Genomic DNA, 22839 nt, shown 5'->3' with positions numbered 1-22839 from the left:
TTTATACATTAATTATCTTGTCAACATATGAGTTAGTTTTCTTCAAAACATATCTCTAGTTTATTTCCTTCCAAATTTTAAAAAATGGATTTTTAATTACTTAGTTAACATTTTCAAAAGTTAGTCAAAACCTTTGGCAAATCGTTGGTCAACCGCATGTTACCGGACATTTCAAAAGCTTAAACCCTTCTCAAAATATAAATTGATCCCCGAACCCTCTTTTGATATCAAAGGATTTTTAATCTGTTTAAATCTTCTGAAAAATCTTAAGTTTTCTTAATTCTTTCATAAATTAAATGGTGACTCTCTTTTGTAAAAATCATTTTTTCTTTGAAAAATATGCTAATTGATTTTTCGAAGCAAAAGTCTTTTTTATTTGATTTTAAAACAAAGATATTGTCATCTAACTGTGGTTCCATAGGTGATAGATAGTTAGGGATTCGTGGTCGCCCCTTGATGCATGCTTTCCCACAAAGTTGAAAGGGAAAAAGGGAATTATGATGCTTCAGTTGCCTCATTTAACATCGTGGCATGACATGATGTTCTTACACCCAAGGTTCTTCCAAATAAAGCATTTCAACCAGTAAAACTTCTTCCAAAATTCCCAAGTAATGTTTGATGCGGTGCCCAATTACCTTAAAGAGTAGCCATTCTTTCCTATGAGGTCAATCACTCCATTGTCATAGACTTCAGGTTCTTTGAATGGTCTTGACCACTTTGATTTGAGCTTTTTCAGAAACAACTTTAACCTAGAATCGAACTATAACACCCTATCTCCAGAAGTAAATTCTCTCTTCAAAACTTTTTTATCATTGAAGTTTTTCATATGGATCTTGTTATGCGTTTCACTTTCATACACTCTAAACCTGAAATCAACAATCTCATTGAGGTCTTCCACCCGTGTCTGGGCTGCTCATGGCCAATCCATGCTCATATTTTAAAAATTCCACAAGGCTTTGTTCTTGAGTTCAAAAGGTAGGTGAAATTCTTTTACAAAGACCATTTTATATGGGGACATTGAAATATTTATTTTGAATGTTGTTCGGTATGCTCACAAAGCGTCATCCAACGTTCGTTCCCAATTAGTGCGATTGGCATTCACTGTTTTTGCAAGAATGGTCTTGATCTCTCAGGTTGATATTTCTTTTTTCCCACTCATTTGAGGGTCATATGGAGTGGTCCCCTAGTACTTTGACACCATATTTAGATAACAAGGTGCTGAGTGATTTATTGCATAAGTGTGATCCGTCATCACTAATGATGGCTCCTAAAGTGCCATATCGAAAGAAGATGTGCATCTTTAAGAAAGTTGAAACACTCCTTCCATTATTTCTTGGTTATGCAATAGCTTCAATCGATTAAGGCAAATAGTCCTGTGCCACAAAAATATTTGTATTTCCATATGAGCTGATGAGCAGTCCCATAAATCAATTTTCCAAACATCAAAATATTACATTTCAAGGATACGATTGAGTGATAGCTCATTACGCTTCTATAAGACTCCTTTTCTTTGACATTGATCGTAGTTCTTTACCACGTTATGAGCATCCTGATATAGTATGGGCCAACCAAATCTACATTGCAACACTTTGGTTGTTGTTCGGGTTCCTCCACCGTGTCATCTAACATGAGATAAGTAAGAAGCCTCTAAAATTGGTATCATTTCTATTTTGGGGACAAATCAACAAATGACACAATTAGTACATACCCTAAATAGGTATGTCTTTTCCCAAAAGAATTTCTTAGCTTTGAATATAAATTTATTTTTTTGTGTGTGAATTAAGGTCTCCCAACATAACATTACTTGCTATGAAATTTGCTACATAAGCAAACCATGGCATTAAATCATGACAGGCAGCTACGATGCGCTCATCCAGAAAGTTATATTTTATTTCCACAACCTCTTTTTCTCTCCCTTCTTCTTCCAACCTTGAAAGATTGTAACCCACTTGGTTTTAAGATCCTCATCGGTTTTTTACTTCAAAACTAAAATTCTTGCAAGAGAAGTTTCCATTTGATAAATCATGGTTTGACATCTTTCTTTGTTATTAAGTAACGAAGGTCAGCATGATCTGTGTGTACAATTATCTTAGTTCCAAACAAGTATGACATGAACTTTTCAAACGTGAATACCACCACTAGCAACTCTTGCTCTATTTTGGGGACAAATCAACAAATGACACAATTAGTACATATCCTAAATAAACAAAAGTGTGTCACACATCAACTCAATAGGTTTAGACCAATCGGGGCTATGATTAATAGGGCTAAGGTGAGCTTAACCTTGATACAAGTGAAATCCTCCTAAAAAAGATGTATCAAATATGAACTTGGTTCTTTTTTCTAACAACTAAAATAAAGAATGTGCGATTTTGGAACAATTGATGATGAACCTTCAATAAAATCCATCATGACCTAGGAAGCTTCTCACTCCCTTGACTTTTTTTGGTAAAAGCAATTTTTCTATCATGTCTATGTTTCTTGATCAACCTCAATTCCCATCTCAGAGTTCTTGTTACCCAACACAATCCCTTCTTTCACCATGAAGTGATACTTTACCTAATTGAGTCCCAAGTAGGTTTCCTCATAGCTCCTCAAAACACCTGCCAAATGGTTCAAACATTCCTAAAAGGAGTCTTCTACTACTAGAAAGTCATCTAAAACACATTTGTCGTATCCTCCATGATGTCTCAGAATATGGACATCATACACCGTGGGAATGTGATGGGGGCATTGCATAAGCCAAAAGGTATTCACTTGAATGTAAATGTTTCACACGGTCAAGTGACAGTTGTATTTTCTTGATATTTATGAGCTATGCAGTTTTGATTGTAACCCCAATAACAATAATAATCCTTGTCAAAAAATATATCCAGCATTTGATACACAAACAACACGGGGAATTGATCTTTTTAGTGCTAGCATTAAACTTTCTATAATCCATGCACACTCTCCATCCACTACAAGAAAATGGGTCTTTAGCGATAGGAAAATTAGTCTCTAAAAGGGCAAATCCAGTCGTTATTGGTCATTTACGACTGAACAAAAATTGGTCATCGTTCGTCGTTAGTAGCTCCGACGTTAATACTAGACGACCAAATTCAAGTCCGGTCGTTAAGAAATCTTTAGTGACGGCAAAAAAATTGGTCATTAGATCTTTTTTGCGATCACATTTCCCCTTCGTTAATTTTTATCTTGGTCGCTAGATAACTTCATATAGTTATATTATAAGCTCTTTTAGAGACTGGAATCCATGTTAACAACCACGTATTTCCCTTTGTTGATATTTAAAAAAAAAAAATATTATTAAATAAAAGCTTACATTTTGTCTGATCCCTTGTGATTGATAATTAAAAATCATTATATTTCATATATATATGTAATTAAACAAACATTTCCAATGTCATAAATTGATTCAATAATATAAATTGATGATAATGTAAGTACGTACGTAGTTAATTACGTACAATGAATGAAGAGTTTCTAAAAATCCTACAAAAAGAAAAATAAGAATCTAGAATGTATATATATGTAGAGATGCTAATTAATAATTTAAAGAAAATAGCCTAGTTTTGTAACATAAGTTTAATGAACTTCTTGCACTTTAACTTGTTCATCTCTGCTAATATCTTCAATTGTTGTTCAACTCGCTCCACATGACTTGAAGATCCTTCGTCACTTCAAATTCTTGATCATGATCTGTTGCAAGGATAAATATTTGCATCAGTTAATTGAATAATTCAATCCGATATATATGTTGCGGAGACATAAATAATGATTGTTTAATTATTTTCTCATTAAAAATTCCAGATTGTAAGAAATTAAAATGATTTGTTTCACAAGAATATTCGGCAAAGTACAGAAGCACAACGTTAACAATATATAATACTAACTAATTTAATTCAGAAGAAGAGAACTGAAAGTGCAGAAGTTTGAAATGCTGCCAGGGAGACTGCTCTTAGTGAAATTAATGAAAGGATAAAAAAACAAATGATGAAAAGAAGGATAAGAAGGCAGAGATTCATGTCAAGTTACAAAAAGATAGACGAAACAGTAATATGTCCAAAGGGGAATACTTTTGATTTTAACTGGTCACGTGATGAGCTAGCAGCTATTGATACTTCTTGCCTTAAGCAGTAAAAAGCTTACTGACCTGTAAAATGATTCAGCAATTACTTTATTCACTTGATGATGGTGGTGATGAAGGATCTCTAAAGATTGCACTATCAAACATTTCACATTTCTTCTCTATGTTATCCAAGCGTCTTTTAATTGATTCATTTTCTTTTCGAGTCGCATTCAGTTCTTCTAATAGTGCAGCCTTTTCCTTTGGACTCGTATTTAGCTCTTCTAACAGTGCAGTCTTTGCAGCGCTGCCTCCTTTCAAATCCCTACTGGTTATTCCACCACCAAATCCAATCACATGACTCTTGCTTTGCGGTCCGAAACATCTTTCTACCACCTCGATATTAGTAAGCGACGGCTCAACTTGTAGTAGTTCTTGAATTTCATCCTGTAAAATATAAGAAAATTAAAGGATAATGCAATATACATTCAGTAAAAGTATGTAACCAGAAATTTGTAAATTCACATACATATTTTTTATTAGTTTCAGGTTCGAGAAGCTTGTTGTCCTTCTTACGAGTCTCAAAGAAGATAGTCGCCATGTCCGGTGGATTACCATGCTTTCCTCCCTTAACATTCAAACAGTCATATATTTGAAACGAAGAGGAGCTTTCTTAATAGGAGTAGAAGAATCGAATACGTACCAATTCATAAATTATCTCTCTAATTGGCTTGCTACCCGTACGGTGAGGCATACTCAACTTAGACCTATTCCTTGCGTTTCGCGTACTTGTTTCCTGTATTAACAACACATTAGCAACATTATGATAGACAAATTAAATGACTGGTTAGTAAATATCCTACCTTAAATTTTTTGGATAAAAAATGCTCTTTGACCAACCATTCCCAATCACTCTTGTCGACCCCCTGTGGCACATCTTTGAGAACCTCTTTCAATGGTTTCGACTTTGCATTCATGTGCAGTGATCCTCTCCAGGTGGAAGGAATGATTGCTTTAAATTCTTTGAACTTGATCCCATTTCAGATTTCTTAAAATTTAAAGGACTCATTTCATCCTATCATAAAGTCCAACAATAGAGTACATTTAGCTAAGTATCTTTTAGGACGGATATTAACATAGAACAAATATAAAAATAGCTAGGATAAACAAACAAAAGATAAATGCTACTACACATTGTCTCTATTCATTTCATACAAAGTAAATAAGAAGATATTGTTATTCGATCAACCTCTATTCACTCTAACTACTTCAATGGATCAAAATTACATATAGAAGATTTAGAATATGTGCATGTAATTGAAAAAATATAAGCATCCACTATGAAGTTCCAAACCTGTATGAGTTCTTTTTCTTTTTCTTTCAATTGAATCATGTAAATCCTCAGAATCATTATCATTCTTTTGCATATCATCAAAAGAATCACGAGGCATAAACTTTCGCACCACATTCCAGCCTTTATTAGAATGATCTCTCGCATAAAATACTTGTGATGCTTGATTGGCTAATACAAAAGGCTCATCCGTTTTCAAAAATCGTTGTGGGTTAACACTCACAAAGTCATATTCATCCATTTTAACTCCCCTTTCTTTGTCATATACGTCATACCACATACATCTAAACAAAACCAATCTTCTCCCCCCGATAAATTGTAATTCAAGAATCTCTGTTAGTTCTCCATAGTAATCAATTATTCTATCTTCTTCATCAGTCTCACCGGCAACAACTATCCCACAATTTTGAGTCCTCAAACCGTTATCATAATCTTGTACATGAAATCTATACCCATTAATAATGTAGCCTTTGAAACTTGTCACGTATTTCATAGGACCACGTGACAATGTGAGTAAATCTTCCATTTTCTTACTATTGTCATGTTCGTATAATCCTGCAATCTATCATGATTAAGAACATAGTTTAGCAAATATTATTTCCATGATTTGAAAATAATAGTTTTTAAATAGTATTCACCTTTTCTTTAAACCAACTGATGAATTGTCTATCTGAATTTTTTTGAGAGGAATCACCTGGAACTTGAGAAAACTCTCTATAGAAGATTGAAGCATAATAAGAGTCATTACTTACTTGAGAAGAATTACATTTTGAAGCATTTTGAAGAATTACAAAATCATTATTTTGAAAAGTAATTACTTACTCGAGAAATGGTTGAACTTCATCACAATTCTTCAAAATATAAATATAGGCTTGCTCCATTTCTTTTAAATCAAGTCGGTGTGTCTTGCCACCTTTTAAAGCTTTTCCAGGTTGACAAAAAATCATTAAACCTCCATCAGATTCTATAGCACCCCCATCATAATTCCGTTCAAGGCGATTAAATTTTGTTTCCATTGTATGCAAATACCTTGAACATAAGGTCATAAATTCATTTGCTATATGTCCCTCTGCAATAGAACCTTCAACGCATGATCTATTACGAATAAAAAGCTTCAAAAAGTATAACCATCGCTCTATTGGATACATTGATCGATATTGAACAGGTCCAGCAATCATAGCCTCATTAGCTAAATGAATTGGCAAGTGCTCCATGACATCAAAAAAAGCAGGAAGGAAAACCTTTTCTAACTTGCATTGAGTTTCAGGAATTTGTTCTTCTATTTGTTCCAACTCCTCTAGTTTTAAGCACTTTGCTCCAAGAATATTGAAAAACAATGACAACTCAATTATTGTCTCACGCACCTCCGTGCATAGCATACTATGTATGGCAAGTGGGATTAAATGTTGAAGAATAACATGACAATCATGACTTTTTAATCCTGAGATTTTGTGATCTTTCATATTGATACAATGAGAAATATTTGATGAAAATCCATCAGGAACCCTTAAATCCTTCAAAAAATTTAAAAACTTGTGCTTCTCTTCAGGAGATAATGTGAAACATGCTGTTGGTAGCTCATACTTGTCTCCATTTTCTTTTGGATGTAATTCTTTCCTGATGTTCATTTCTTGCAAATCCAAGCGACTGCTCAGGGTGTCTTTTGTTTTGCCTTTGATATTTAAGATTGTTCCCAAAATATTATCACATATATTCTTCTCAATGTGCATCACATCTAAATTATGCCGCAACAACAAAGTTTTCCAATATGGAAGATAAACAAAAATACTCTTCTTATTCCAATTATCACCTCTTTTCTCATGTGATACTTTAATCTTCTTCTTTGGATCATTTGTTAGAGGTAACCCATCTAAATCAGCCACTTGATCAAATATGTCATCACCAGATAATGTATTTGGAGGTAATCTCCACTATGTAGTACCATCAAATGACTTTTTATCTTTCCTCCATTTGTGATTAAGAGGAAGAAAGCGTCTATGACCCATATAACACTGTTTTTGACCATTATTCAACCTAATTGAGATTGTTTCTTTATTACAACATGGGCAAGCTAATTTTCCTTTTGTACTCCAACCAGATAGATTTGCATAAGCTGGAAAGTCATTAATGGTCCACAATAAAGTAGCATGCAACGTGAAGTTCTGTTTAATTGACGCATCAAAGGTAACAACTCCAGTTTTCCATAATTCATTTAATTCATCAATCAATGGTTGAAGATAAACATCAATTGCATCTCCGGGACTTCCAGAACCGGGAATAGGCATTGACAAAATAAAATTTTCCTGTTTCATGCATAACCAAGGTGGTAAATTATAAGGAATAAGTACCACCGGCCAAATACTATATGGAGTTCTAGAACATCCAAATGGTTGAAAACCATCACTAGCAAGTCCAAGTCTAACATTACGAGGCTCCATAGCAAATGATTGATGAAGTTCATCAAACTTTTTCCATGCTTTTGAATCAACTGGATGCCTCATAATCCCATCACTAGCTTTGTTTTCATGATGCCATTTCATTAAAGAAGATGTTTTTGAGCACATAAACAATCTTTGAAGCCTTGTCTTTAAAGGAAAATAGCGTAAGATCTTGTGTGGTATCTTTTTTCCCTTTCTAAGTCTAGTTTCTCCACTATTTTTATCCTCCTTCCATCTAGATGCACCACAAATTTTGCAAGAATCAACTAACTTATCATTCTTCCAATATAACATGCAATCATTCTTACATGCATCAATCTTATCATATGAAAGCCCTAGGCTTCGAATTAGTTTCCTTGCTTCATAATATGAATCTGGCAAGTTTGATTCATCAGGCAACAAATCATTCTTTAACATCTTCAGTAACATATTAAATGAGTCATTACTCCAACGACCAATACTTTTAATATGAAGCAATTTCACCAAAGTAGAAAGTTTTGAAAGTTTTGAACCTTTGTATAGTGGTTGATCATATTCCTTTAAAAGACTATAGAATCTTTTCGCTTCAGGATTTGGTTCCTCCTCGGGAATATCATCACCGCCAGTATTCATATTTTCTATATTAAAAGCAGGATGTAAATCTGTAAGAATTTCATGTATTTCATCCTCTTCATCATCCTCGCCAATTTCATTTTCATCATCTGATTCTTCTGTCTCACCTATCCTCTCTCCATGGTGATACCAAAAGGTATAATTTTGGATCATTCCATGTACTATTAAATGTGATCTAACAATCTCTCGTGTTCGAGAAACTGCATTACAACATTTGACACATGGGCATCTTATTTCATTCGCTTTCCTCAATCTTGTAAAAGTATAATTCAAAAAGCTTTCTACCCCATGTATATAAGCATCATCAAGTCTATTATGAATAAGTTGCATCCATTGCTTATCAGGTGCCATAATCCGGTCTAGACAATAAAATGTGGAACAAAAGTATTTCAGTACAAAAATACAAAAGGTGCAACAACTAAAATTATATTTAATCGTCCAAGAATTAATAAATCAATCAAACAAGTTCGAGAGGGGGTTGACAAACCTAAAAAATAGTTATATCTCCTACATGCTAAGATACTTGAATCATAGAACCAATTTGTGGAGTATTTAAGTAAATAAAAATTCTAAGCAGATGAAGAATGGTAAATGTTCTGGTGTTGTGTTGATGAAATAAAAAAGATAGATACTGAGAAAAAAAAGGGGACGACAAATTAATTACCAACAATTCTAACTTTGCGTTCATTAGTTTCTTCTTGACATGTATAAATGAATCCAATGGAGTTCTGCTATACATGAACTTGATCAGGTCCACAAACTTGAAGTTGCATGTTAAATTCTCCAAGAAAGTAGGGGTTACCTCTAGGTGTGTATATTAATGCAAATAGAATTGTGCTACAGAAAATTTAACCAGGTACACTAATAGTTGATTTAGTAGAAATGACAATAGTTCTCAGTTTCTCTGTACAGCCCACTGAATCATATCAAAAATCTACAAGCTTTTTTTTTTTTATCTAAAAGAATTAATGTGGACAGTTTCTGGAAAACTGTCAACTAATAAAAACTGAAGTTAGATGCAACTGAATTTTAAATCCATTTTAGTATACAATTGAATTTCAAAGATAAAAAAAACCATACAGAAAACAAGAATGAGACAGCATATAAAACGCCAAAAACAAATTGAACCTTATAGAATTCAATGAAAGGAAGCTTAAGTATTTGGCTGAGAGAAGGATAAGAAAAACTAACTGTTTCTCGCTGCTCTGCACTCTAGATTAACTGTGTTTATCACTGCTCTGCACTGTTTCTCGCTGCTCTACTCTGCACTCTAGATTACTTAGCTAACCTAGCTACTAATCAAACATATATACAAGAATTCAATGAATTTGGCGGTTACCAATAGCAGACAAATACATTATAAATATGGACAAAACGCAGATTCCATCCAGCAGAATAAGAACATGGCAAATTAGACAACATGAAGATACAAGTTCAGACATATAGACAAAAAAGGAAGGGGAGCAGCAAAGCAATTTACATAGAAGTATGCCCTCAGAAAGGGATCATTAAAATTGATAAAATAAAGTTTTTCCTAATCTACGTTAGCACACAAAAACTTTCACAAAAAGATAGGGCACATCGTCATCTGTAACATTCAAGCATGTAGCAATAAATTATGTCCCACTTTGGATTTTATCTATTTTTTATTACGTAACTCGAATCTTCCAATTCTAAAATTGTAATTCAATAACCAAAAATGGAACCTGACAAAGACTAACATAAAACTACTTGATCTGCCTCAAATGAGCGCAATTTTTGTACAAAAACTAATCGAAAAAATGTTGACAGATACAAAATTGCAGCTCCAAGTACAATAGAGTAACAATAAGAAGAAAAAACTAATCAGATGTGATATATGTGACTAAGGCTATAGACTGCTTCACAAACAATTGCTTTCTACTATAGGAACATGTTGCTCTCTTACTAAATTTCATATCAATTCCCTATAAAATTCAGTCAAACACATACTAAACAGTAATAGATAGTGTGTTGAACCTTGGCACATATAGAAGTTCAACACAAAATTGGTTGTATTTGGTAAAGAAACTTTTGGCTGGATGAGAACAAAGACCATATACATTAATTCTGATCATACATAAAAAAAGCTACGATCTTCATGTTTGATCTGAAAGACTTATTCTCGATTACAATATTAGGGGATAAAGAATGATTGAATACAAGAATTAGATAACATATAAAGCGCCAATAACAAATTGAACATGGTGGAATACAAAGAGGTGGGTTAAAGGATTTGACAGACATAAGGAGAAGAAACACTTACAGTTCTTGTAGCTCTGTAGAATCCATTTATTCTATATTGATAAGAACTCTGTCGATCCATATAAACTATCTTTCATATAGAATAATCAATAAGTACAACGCACAAAAGATTGTATTTTAGTAAAAACAATATCTAACGGGATGAGAAACAGAGAACAACTCCATCAATCCTAATCATACCTAAGATATATTCTTGATGAGTCCAGGAACAATCTTAGTAGATAAATAATGATCAATGTTTCCTCTAAACATTATAACGTCACATCCAATTTCATATAAAATTGAATTCCAGATACAAAAACAACTTTCAGACAAAGATAAAATCGTCACACCAGTTCCAGTTAGAATTGAATTCCAGAACGCCAAAAACAAATTAAACTTGATAGAATACAAAGAGGTCAAATGATTTACCAGAGAGAAGAGAACAATCACTTACTATTGATTTTGTAGAGGAGGAAGTTCTGATCAATTGTTCTGTAGATTCAAAGCTTACTCTGCTTGAAAAAATGAAGAACAAGAACCTCTCTGTAGATTCAAAGCTTACTCTGCTTGAAAAAGTGAAGAAGAGGAACCTCTCTGTAGATTCACAACTATCTTATTTTCTCTTACGAACGTAGAAAACTGAAACCTAGTGATGAGCCGCCGTGGATCTAATGAGAAACGTACGTAGGGCTTCTCTCATATTGTTTCTCAAATAAAACCGAGGGAAAAATACGTGGCTTTTTTTTTTGTTTAAGTTATTATTTGTAAATTTAATATTTAACCCAAATATAATTATTCTTCAATAAAAACAAAAAAATAATATATATATATATATATATATATACTAGTAATTTGTTTTAACGACCGGAAAATAATTTTAGAACGACTAATATTTATCCTCTCGCTTATAATATATTAAAAACTAACTCTAACGACCAAAAAAAATTTTTTGTCATTAGGAATACACTTTTTACGACCACATCTATGTCCCTTCGTTAAGAAATGGTCGTTAAAATGCACTTTTCTTGTAGTGATCCAGTCACCGGTTGGACAACTACCAAATCCTCTTTATCACTGGGAACTAGACTAATTCCTCTCAGTTTTGGAACACATTGCACTTGGCTCACCCATGTACTACCCAAAATTGTGTGAATCACTCATCCATCTAACAAATTTATTATCTCTTTCTTGATGATTTTTTGCATTAGTGTGCTGAGTCGGCCTTAGTGTTCAATAGATGAAAAGTTTCCTTCTTGGAGGGTGATTTTATGTATGAAATTGCACGATGGAATCCAAATAATGTCTCTAATGCTCCACCTCAGAGACTTAACATGATTTTTAAAACGTTCAACAATGCCTCGACTTGATCTTGATTCAACTTAACAGAAACTATCACATACAAGGTTTTATTGTTTCTGAGGAAAGCATACTAAAGATGTGCAAGAAGCGGTTTCAACTCAATAGTTCAAGGCTCAATTATTGATGGTTTTGAAGGAGGGTTCTTTCTATTTTTCAAATTCAAGTGAAACCCCTCTTGGTTGTAAGAGTAAGTGCCCATTGCCTCTAATATGTTGCATGCTTCATCAAACTCCTCTATATAAGTACCTAAATAATTCAAGTGGGCTTCTTGTAATGGTTCATCTACATAATAAATTTCAATGTTCAAACGACAGTGTCTATTAAAGAAACTCTTGCTAATTCGATATGTTGTTTCATAGGTTGATACACGTTAAGCCTTATCTTTTCCCCACTTAATACCAAGTTCATGTCTTTTCCTTGAATATTTAAAAGCTATTTGAAAAGGAATGGTCTGACCTAATGAAAATGAATGGTTTTCCCAAAACAGTTGACACTTCCCTATCGCTTTCCACATCATGTCATGACCCAAAGTATACCTTAGGTGTAGCATGGCCTATAGAACCCTAAAAGGCCCTACACAAACCACTTAGCATATATCATACAAGATAATAGAAATAAAGATTTCAAAAGTAGCAATCTTATATAATAAAAGAGTTTGACAAATAGAATGTTTAACATAGTCTCTACAAGTCATCTAAAACATCAAAGAAAGTGGTTGAGATGCAACTCATAAAATACATACATCATTCGAAAAATAGAAAGACAAAAGGATATAAAACTGTCTCAGTCCTCAAAACATGAGGACTCACCAACTCTTGGATCTGATAGAATAATCAACTAGACATGAGTCTGAGATGTTGGAGCAGCAGACCCTACATTATTGAGACAATGTAGGCACAAGTATGTATTAGTAAATAGAATGTACTATCTATGGGGCAATATGCATAAATAGACTTAATAACATGAAGAAATTTAACCATATGAGATATGACCAACATTCAGAGCAATTAAAGGCCTAAGGAAGTAACAACATATATTTCACAAAATATGGTCAACACATTTAAAAGAAGATATATAAGAAGGATTTTGAAGAAACATAATCATTTTATGGGATATTAGTTTTAACCGACAGTAACATCATGAGAGGTATATCATGGAATCTGGTATATCTCATATGCCGAAATAAGGGGAATCTACTTGCCAAGATAGAATCCATGCATATCATCTTTTCCTAAAGTGGATCAACCAACTAGGTCATTTAAGACAATCCTTTGGGCCACGTAGATAGGGACTAGAGGCTGTAACTAGAGACTACCCTATATGAGCCTCCACATCGAATCCCTCTTGGTACTAAGTCTAAATCCCAATGGAATATATAGAAATCAATTATCATTATAACATGTGAAAGACAATGATCAATATGAAACCAGATCTTAAAGATCAATACATAGTATAGCTCTTGAAATTACAATTCAAGCATAGTTGAGAAAGTATTGCATCAATGTGAATCCATCTATGAGAAATAGCTTTCACATTCATGATCATCTTCATATCTGAGAACACCTTTCAGAAAAATATTAATACTTTCATCTTAAAGCACCCTATCATCATGAGCATCATTTTCATAAGACATGCATAATCCTTCAAAATTCAAATTTCACATGTCAATGGGTTCTTCATAGGTTCATAGTTGAAAATCATCAATCATGCATGGGTCCATATATTTTCAGCTAAATATCATGTAATTACATTAAATCATGCAATAGAAGGTTGAAACAACAATTTAAATCATAATTGGATGAAACCCATGAAAAATTAAGAAGAATCCAAATTTAATTAATTGAATTTGAGATTGAGAAATTGAAAATATTGAGGACCCCATGGAGTAATAGACTCCATGGGTTAATACCCACGTACCTTGGTAGTCATAACCCAAGATGAATGGTGAATTGATTACCTTGGAGTGAACCCTAGTTTATTCTTCTTCCTTATGTTAGGAGGGAATTTAAGAGAATGGATTTAAAGTTGGTAGATTTAGCACTTAAAAGCTTTATATATGGCTTAGGGTAGAAGCCAAAACAACATAGTATAGGTTTAAATCGTTTAAGAAAACACTAAAAGCCCAGAAAATTAAGTGTCAGACTCGTTTATGGGTCAGACCTACAAACCATGGAACTTTCTACAGTCCATACTGGTCAACCGTAGACCATGTTCTGGGACCTTAGTTACCCAACTATTGATAGAACCCATCTACGATTCGTAGGACTTCCTATGTTTCGTAGACCTCTCAAAATTTTACTAAGTCTAGGACCTACCTACGAGACCCATCTACAACTCATAGACCCTTTGACGGACTGTCCTCGTTAACTATAGGATGGGGTACTAGGACTTGATTTTAAAAAAACTATATTCTGAGTCTTACGAGACTAGTCTATGACCCATAGAAATTTCTATGAACCATAGACTGGTCTTATAGACGTGCAGCAGTAGTCAAAATTCATGAAACCTTTTCCATTTTCAAAATTTGAGACGTTACAATATGTCTCCATTGGGAGCATTCATCCTCAAATGGAACTCAAGGCAACATAAATAGTGTAGGGAAAGATATCCAACAACCCAATATAAATGCAATAATTTAAATGCACATAGTCAAAGAGGAAATCGACTCCAAGCTAAAACATACTCAAACATCATTACATAAAACATACATGCATGCATAAGGAAACATGAGAATGACTAAGACACATGAATACGGAAAAATGAACTATGATGAACTATATACCTCAAGCTAGAGTTGGATCTGAGGGAAAGAGATGAGAATATCAGGACATCATATTGGCCTCGATCTCCCAAGTAGCACCCACAACCAATTTATTCCTCCACAACACATTTACAAATACAACTTTGTTCCTCAATTTTCTAACTTGCTGGTTCAAAATCTCAACCGAGACTTCTTTATAAGAGGCTTTCCTTTATACCAAGACTCTCTAATGGTACAATATATATTGGATCTCCAACACACTTCTTCAAAAAAGATACATGAAATACCATATGTGCCGATGCTAAATCATTAGGCAAATCAAGTTCATAAGAAAACTTACCGATACGCCTCAAAATTTGATATGGGCTTATATACTGGGGATTAAGCTTCCCTTTTTTGTCAAACATATGACACCCTTCATAGGTAAAATTTTCAGGTAACCTCAATCATTAACACCAATCTCAAGATCACTTCTTGTAACATCGGCATAACGCTTTTGTCGACTTTGAGTCATTTTCAACCTTTCTCTATTAAGCTGAACTTTCTCCATAGCCTCATATACCAACTCAGAACCTATCAAAGCAACCTCACCAACTTAAAACTAACCTATAGGAGATCTACACATGTTACCATAAAGATCCTCAAATAGAGCCATACCAATACTTAAATGATAGCTATTATTATATTCAAACTCAATCAAAGGCAAATGATCATCCCAATTATCCTTGAAGTAAATTACACATGCCCTCAACACATCCTCTAAATATTGGATAAAATGCTCCACTTGCCCATTGATTTGAGGATTAAATATCCTACTAAGATTAACTTAGGTACCAATACCTTTTTTGAAAGACCTCTAAAATTGAGAAGTAAATTGGGTACCATAGTCAAATATAATAGATAGGGGCACCCCATGCAACCTAACCATTTCCTTTAGAAAAAAACATAGCATAATCTTCCACTGAATAAGAAACTTTGACAGGAATGAAATGGGCCAACTTCCTCATACGATTTACAATAACCCAAATCTAGTCTTGTTGTAACGCATCGATTTTAGGGAAAAAAATGAGGTTCATTCAACTCACCATCAGTTTTTAGTTTTGGTTGAACTTTAAATGATCATACCTTAATGCACATACATAATTAGGTAACCCATGACCTATCAAATTGAAGGCCTTTGAGTCCTCTTTCCAACGTCGCCAAGTTTTCTTGATTTCAAGCTCAGAGTAAAAAGTTATCATCATTCGAGTAAAGCCTCTCTAGTTAAGGAATCTCATTCATAAGGGTATTTTGGTCTTTTCTTTTCCCACTAGGCCTAACACAATTTTCCTCACCCAATTAAGGGTCTAATCCGATGCTAAACCATTTTTGCTCGTTCCTAAAAACTTAGAAAAAGAAGAGAAGAGTTCAACAGGAGAAAGAGCTAGGTTTTGAGCGTTCATAAATATCCCATTGATTTTTGCCAAGAACATTTTTCTTTTCAGGTATGTAAGGCTTCTCACAGTGTTGGACTTGACCGTCCTCACACCATACATCTGATTCATCCATGAAATAATCCACAAAATTGTTGTATCTAAATGATTCTTGAGTAGTTTTTTATTTTAGTTTCATTTTTTAACAATGGAGGTTATGAGTTTCTTGGGTTGAGGATTTTTAGTATGAGTTGTGTAAAAGGATTAGATGAAATTCTCATGTAATCGTGTTTGGTTTGAGAAACAAGAGGAATTTAGGAGAAATTCCCCAATTCTAACCTAGTTTTAAGCTATATTTTACCAAACAAAATTGTCACAGTCATTGGGGAAGTGTTTGGGCGGTGCGCCACCAGTATGCAAAGAATGCTGGGGCGACGTACAAATAATACACCCAAATCCAGCCCTAGTAATTTGGGGCCTGGCGCGGCGCGCCACCAACATGCCAGGAGTGTTGTGGCGACACGCCAGCAGTATGCCAGGAGTCGCTAAGCCAATTTTTCCTTGTTTGATCTGGCGCATATTTCTTTAAGTTGTGTCTATATTTACCTTCTTTGCATTAGCTCCAAAAGGCTCCATTACCCCTTGAGAGTTCCTATATTTCCTTATCAAATGTCTTAAGGCACGTTTAAAACTAAAGTGAGTTTACGAAGAAAGTTCAAGAGTTTTTATTGAGTTGATTCGTTTATGTCTATATTCAACACGAACCCTATTCTTCAGTATTCATTGAATTCTTATTGAGAATATTTTCAACAAAATATTATTGTTTAAACTATGTTTTTGAGAAAGTGAAAAGGAGTTTGAGAAAGAGTATAAGGGAACTAAGTAGACTCCAACATATCATTTTGTTATAATGAGAAGAGAACTATAATTCATGATTAGTATGGCAGTCGAGTATGGATCAATATGTAAGTAGTATGACATCTAGATATGCCATCAATATTTATAAAGTATGCTTCCTGAGTCATCAATGATAATATCACAATAAACAATGCTTTTCAACTAGTTTTCTTGAGAAAGTAAAGCAAAATTTTAGAAAAGTATCAGAGTTTTTAGTGTTTATATGTCGATCTTGGACTTGAAAGATAAGTCCATACGTATGCATTTTGAATGAAAGTTTCGAAAAGAATCTTTTGAGAAGGAGTCAAATGGTTTTATATGTAAGTATGATTGATATTCTTGAAAAATACTTCAGTAAATTAATTGTCCCTTTCTTGGTAAAGGGTGATTGAGCAAAGTGAAAATTAAATTAAAGTAGTAGTCCCTTTCTTTGTAAAGGGTGAATTGAGTATAAAATTATAATTGATTATTTTGGGAGTAGTATGAAGCACCGAATTATGTAAGTGTCTTTTATAGCCCAAAAGTCCCATAAAACTACCTAGAAAATGTAGGATATAAAAGCGCTGATTCTTCATGTGACTCCTCACTTCCTTTGAGAAGGCCTATTAGATGGATCCATGGTCATAATATCATCCTATACCCCAGTAAGGTATATAATGGCCCTTGCAACGTGGGTGAAATGTTGTATCATTGCTAGGCTCATAGTATTGGTTGTCAGTTAGAGAAACTCTCCACAAAGTAAATTATATTATTTTCATATTACTTTTATTACATATTTTATTGTAAAGCTCAAATGGTTTTCACTTAATGTTCATGTATTGATTCAGTTGGGTTGCTTTAAGTCATTCGGTCCAGTTATTTATTTATTCAGCCATATTACATATTCGTACATTCAATGTACTGATATCATTCGACTTGCATCCTTTAATGATGTAGTTACAAGTTCTTAGGATTATCAACAGGCATTTCGTTGAGATCACTTTGCACTTCAGATAGCTTAGGTGAGCCTATTTGCATTCCGGGGGACTTCACATTTATTTTCTAGTTAGTTGTTTTGAGTAGTCGGGGGTCTTGTCCCGACATTCGTCTATATATAGTAGAGGCTTCATAGATAGATAGATTTGGAGAGCCTTTCAATTTCTGATGTTTTATTCAAAACTTATGTTTCATACTCAATATATTTAGTTCAATTTTGAGATTTGGTAAACTGCTTTTAAACATTTCTTTCATTTTGATGCATATGTATGCCTGAGTTAGTCTTCTACTTGTAGTATGCTAGGATGAGAGTTCACTTGGGGACCATCAGTAGTTCTCGAAAGCTGGCCAAATCTAGGGTGTAGGCTCGAGTCATGACAAACTTGGTATCATAGCATAGAGTTTAAGTGTCATAGGGTGTTTATGAATCTGTGTCAATAGGATTTTATTTATGGTTATGAGGTCCCCACTTCTATAAATGAGGGACTACAGACACTTAAGAAAATTTTCCCTTCTTTAATATTGTAAATCGTGCAATAGAATTGTTTCATACTGATCTTATTTAAACTCATGTGGTTCTCAGATCTATTCGACTACCCCTCATACTTAATGTAGTTGAAAAGCAAAGGCTAGATCCTTATCGATGAGTTACTCTGAGCAAAAATCTTGAGAAAATCATGAGACAACAAAGGGGCTTGAGAGAAGCATGCGAGTGAGCATGAGTGTTTTGACTCAAAAGAATGTACTCTTATTCATGTGAATCGTGCGTTTGACCTAAAAATGAGATGTACTCCCAGACTCTCTTCTCTAAACTTTTTCATATGAGACCTTTATAAGAGGAGTGTGTTCTAGAATACCTAGGTAGTAATTTTCACCTAAAAGATTATATGAGTTATGATGTTATCAACCACTAGTAATAGAAGTGCCAGTGTTAGAAGAATACATTTAGAGGTATAGAAATCTACGGAACAGAGATAGTAATGAAATAATTCATGTTGTTGCAATCATGTGCCCAGTAAGTCATTAATGAGGAGTTTTCCTTTATGTGTAGGCTAAGGAATAATAATCTTATGTGGATTTCATGATAGAAGATAGAGGCATAGTTACAGGATGATTTGGAGTATAGTTTAACCAAAAATGAGTTTATGTCAATATGTTTTTGTGTTAGTAAAGACCAAGTATAGTTGTTGAATAAAATAGTAGAGTATTCATGAGCTGATAGATCTTAGCTAGACTTATGATTATTAAGGGAGAACCCATAATATTTAGAGGGTTATAGAACTAATTAGGCAATGATATATAGTGAATGTGTAAATAGTAATTAAATTGTGTAAGGGGATGTGACGATCAACTATAATTATGTAGAATAAGAGATTAGCATTGACTACTTGTCATGAGTTTCACATTACCCATTTTTGTGAAATTGGCATTCAATTGATCACACTACCAAGAAATCTCCTATACTTGTTTACTCACGGTTGTTCGTAGTTGCTAATTGTTCACTTAAATACCCCCATTTGACATTAATTGTCAATCCCTTGTCATTTATTTTATTGTTTCAAAAATGTCTACGTCTACAAACGATTAGAACACCATTTTACTTCGTAGTCAAATTCATTACCGTATCTCTCCTTGTGGGATCGATCTCAACTCTTAGTTGGGTTTATATTTGTTAGCGACCGCCTACACTTAGAATTTGATGAAGTGTAGTTGAGTGTTATCAATAATCTAACATTTTCATATTAAAAAGTAGACTTTTTAGTTTTCTCTCTAAGTTTTTTGGGTTTACAAACACTCTTATAATTGACAATTGAGGATTGAAATTGAATTTGTTTTGAAGATTATTGTTTATCATCAATACATTAATGGTTGAAAACATCATGGGTATAATTTCTTTCCTTGTTATGATGCTTGGTTAAAACCCCAATTTTTAGGGGTGTGATTATGGGGTTTGGTGTTGATTTAATTTAGTGGGTTTTATGTATTGCTCTATTTTAGTGCTATTTTAATTACGGATTTGTGCTATTTAAAATGGGGATTAACTTATGGGTAATGTGGTCACCTTAATCCTAGCCTAGATCATTGATTGATGCTCGAAAGAGATTATTTGGAGTGGGTAAATAGCTTGATGGTTGAAATTTAGGTTTGATTCTTGTGGTTTGCTCCAAAGTGAAATTATGGTTCAATTCTAGTTCTCAAATCTTCTTGAAAGAGAGATTTTATTAAGGTAGTGGGTTAATTTTTGAATCACATAGATGAGACCGAAAGGAGATTCTATTACATGAGTTTTTGAAATCGAAAGAAGATTAGTGTTATTGAAGATTATCCAGCTTATCCATATTTGGTTAGAACTATTGAGCAAGCATTTGTATCCTTATTTGACATCAATACCAATCCCCACACCTCTAGATCGTCTCTTACTTGTGAAACTTGTGTTTCTAATTTAATTGTAATGATTGGTACCAAATCCGTTTTAGTCAATTTGGTGGAATCATCCACCCACTTGTTCTAATTACTACAATAAATTGGTTTTCATTCTTAATTTCCTAGTTGAATTCTTATCACTATCTCTCCTGTGGGATTCAACCTGACTCTTTGTTGGTTATTTTTATTGCGTACGGTCGTTTATTGTTCTAATCATTTTAGAGTGATTTGTGCATTATCACTAGATCATCCTACGTAGTGATGGAGTTCAATGGTTTTGACAACAACTACTATTTGATTCTCCCAATAGTGAAAATGGAAAAAAAGTCTATCTCATATAATCAGAAGATACCCATGTAGGGATGTAAGTGTCACTGATTTCTGGGAATTTTGAATATGCACTTTCGGGTCTTCATGAAGGAGACCCGTGAATTGCCTAGTAATGTGAATCAATCGTACCATATTCTGTTTAAGCTCGAATCTCTCTCCAGCTGGTGGTTCAGAATGTTGAGAGTTACATTGGTTGTGAATGGTATTGCCACATCATGCACTGTTCTAACTTCCATTGCTACTGGTTCTTCCTTTTCAATCCTTTCAACCTGAGGGACAAGCTACTATAGAGCCATTTTCCTTCTTTGGTAATATAAGTATCCTTTAGGCTATGCAAATGGCGCCACAAGTTCCCGGTCATTATCTCGTGCAACTTTCTTAATTGCCTTCACAGAAGAAAGCTAAGACTAAGTTATCAACACTTGAACTTATATTATCTATAGAAAAATTAAATATAGAGTAATTCTAAAGTCCCTCTCAACAGCGCCATAAACATATTGCTCCCAAATGCACACGCAAGTGTACATGGTTGCGCAAGTAATATTGTGGCTCTAAAATCCAGATTTACCAAACTCATAAGACTTACAATTAGTTTATATGTTATTCAACTAAAACCACAAATTAAAGCAAGTGTATACATAGATTTGATTTTTGAATTTATCAACTATGATTGCAAGATTGTAAGAATTAAAAGTAAGTTACAATAATCGACTTCAGTTTCAGTGTGTAAACAATAATTGGTACAATTATAGTGCTGCAGTGTATCTTAAAATTCATGCTTCACATATCTTCTATGGATTTTAGATGGTTATTAAATTAGTGATTTACAAAATTTATTTTATGATCATGATCTCCCGTCATCTAATCACTTATCAATGTTGACAGTCTAACTACATCATTGAGCGGGGATAGATTGAATCAACTTATTATAATTAAATCTATCTTCTTGTTTCATGACCAAACACGACACTTAGTTATATCTCTTTCCTAGACGCAAATCAATTTAAGTGATATGCAAGAAAAGATCATGCCTCTTGTATTCCACGTTCTAGGCCTCTATTCCTCTCCCGAGTTCAAGAGTAGACAATATATTTATTTTAATGGGGACCAAGCATCAAAATAGTAAAGTATGAACACAAGAATAATTTATACAATAAACAACTTCATCCATAAAATCAATATTCAACAACAATTTAAAGTTGCAGCCTAGAACAAGGATTCTTAAATAATCATGCTAATTAAAAACATCAACAAAATTGTTTGACGTAATTCAAGATTAAAGCAAAGTAGAAGAAAATAAACCTAAGATGAATTTTTATGTAATACCTTGGAAACTAGTAGGCTTAACTAGAGGTTGCCGTTAGGGTTTTGAGTCATAGACGTACCTCCCCGTACCTTAAAATTCATGTTTTCGTGTTAGAGCGTCAACGTTTAAACCGTAAGGACCAACTATGGGTCTTTGAGGAAGGGCCTCTAAAAGGACTGCCTGGCACTGACCCACGGAGGGCATCCAAGCCTCGTGGGTCAACCCACTCCCCGTGGGTAGGCAACCGTAGGTCAAGTTGACAAAAACAAGCCCCGAAACTCTGACCCACGCTTCACTAGCATGGGCCTTGAGTCCAACAACGGTCCGTAGGTGAGGGGGTCGTGGGTGATACCTGTAAGTTGTTTTTACTGTGAAGTTAGGGGTATTTTAGGGTTTTCCATTTTTAAGTTAATATTAAGTGACTTCATTTTATATTAATTTAGACTACTTTATATAAGGTTTTTTAGTCCCTAAACTAAGGCATCTAAATCATAACTACCAACTTCCCATATCAAAACCAATTTCCACCAAAATCTTCTCTCTAGAACTCCAACGAAGAAGAAGAAAAAGAAAATCAAGCTATGGTTTGAAGAAGGAGGATTTTTCACTCAAATTCTTTGGATTTATTCACCTAAGGTATGGT

The 22839-nt window shown here is 33.9% G+C and overlaps 1 protein-coding gene across 1 annotated transcript; it reads right to left on the bottom strand.

The window, feature by feature from the left end:
* Window positions 1-4177: 4177 nt before the first annotated feature.
* Window positions 4178-8818, bottom strand: LOC125819404 (uncharacterized). The gene is made up of 7 exons (XM_049498835.1): window positions 7360-8818; window positions 6240-7287; window positions 6056-6131; window positions 5572-5979; window positions 4770-4862; window positions 4596-4694; window positions 4178-4513 (listed from the first exon to the last, which is right to left on the bottom strand). The coding sequence occupies exons 1-7, from the start codon at window positions 8816-8818 to the stop codon at window positions 4178-4180; spliced, it is 3519 nt and encodes a 1172-aa protein (XP_049354792.1).
* Window positions 8819-22839: the final 14021 nt, after the last annotated feature.

The sequence above is a fragment of the Solanum verrucosum genome, unplaced genomic scaffold (genome assembly GCF_900185275.1).
Source record: "Solanum verrucosum unplaced genomic scaffold, falcon-dt-bn FXZP01000243.1, whole genome shotgun sequence".
NCBI classification, from domain to species: domain Eukaryota; kingdom Viridiplantae; phylum Streptophyta; class Magnoliopsida; order Solanales; family Solanaceae; genus Solanum; species Solanum verrucosum.
This window is presented reverse-complemented; position numbering and strand designations above follow the sequence as displayed.

Excerpts from the sequence above, each read along its gene's own strand:
- LOC125819404 (XM_049498835.1), bottom strand. The coding sequence starts at position 8,818 with ATGGCACCTGATAAGCAATGGATGCAACTTATTCATAATAGACTTGAT. Across the intron at positions 7,288-7,359 it reads AGATAAAAAGTCATTTGATG|ATGGGTTACCTCTAACAAAT; the intron begins GTACTACATAGT and ends TGGCTGATTTAG. Across the intron at positions 4,863-5,571 it reads TAGCCAATCAAGCATCACAA|GAAACAAGTACGCGAAACGC; the intron begins GTATTTTATGCG and ends TTGTTAATACAG.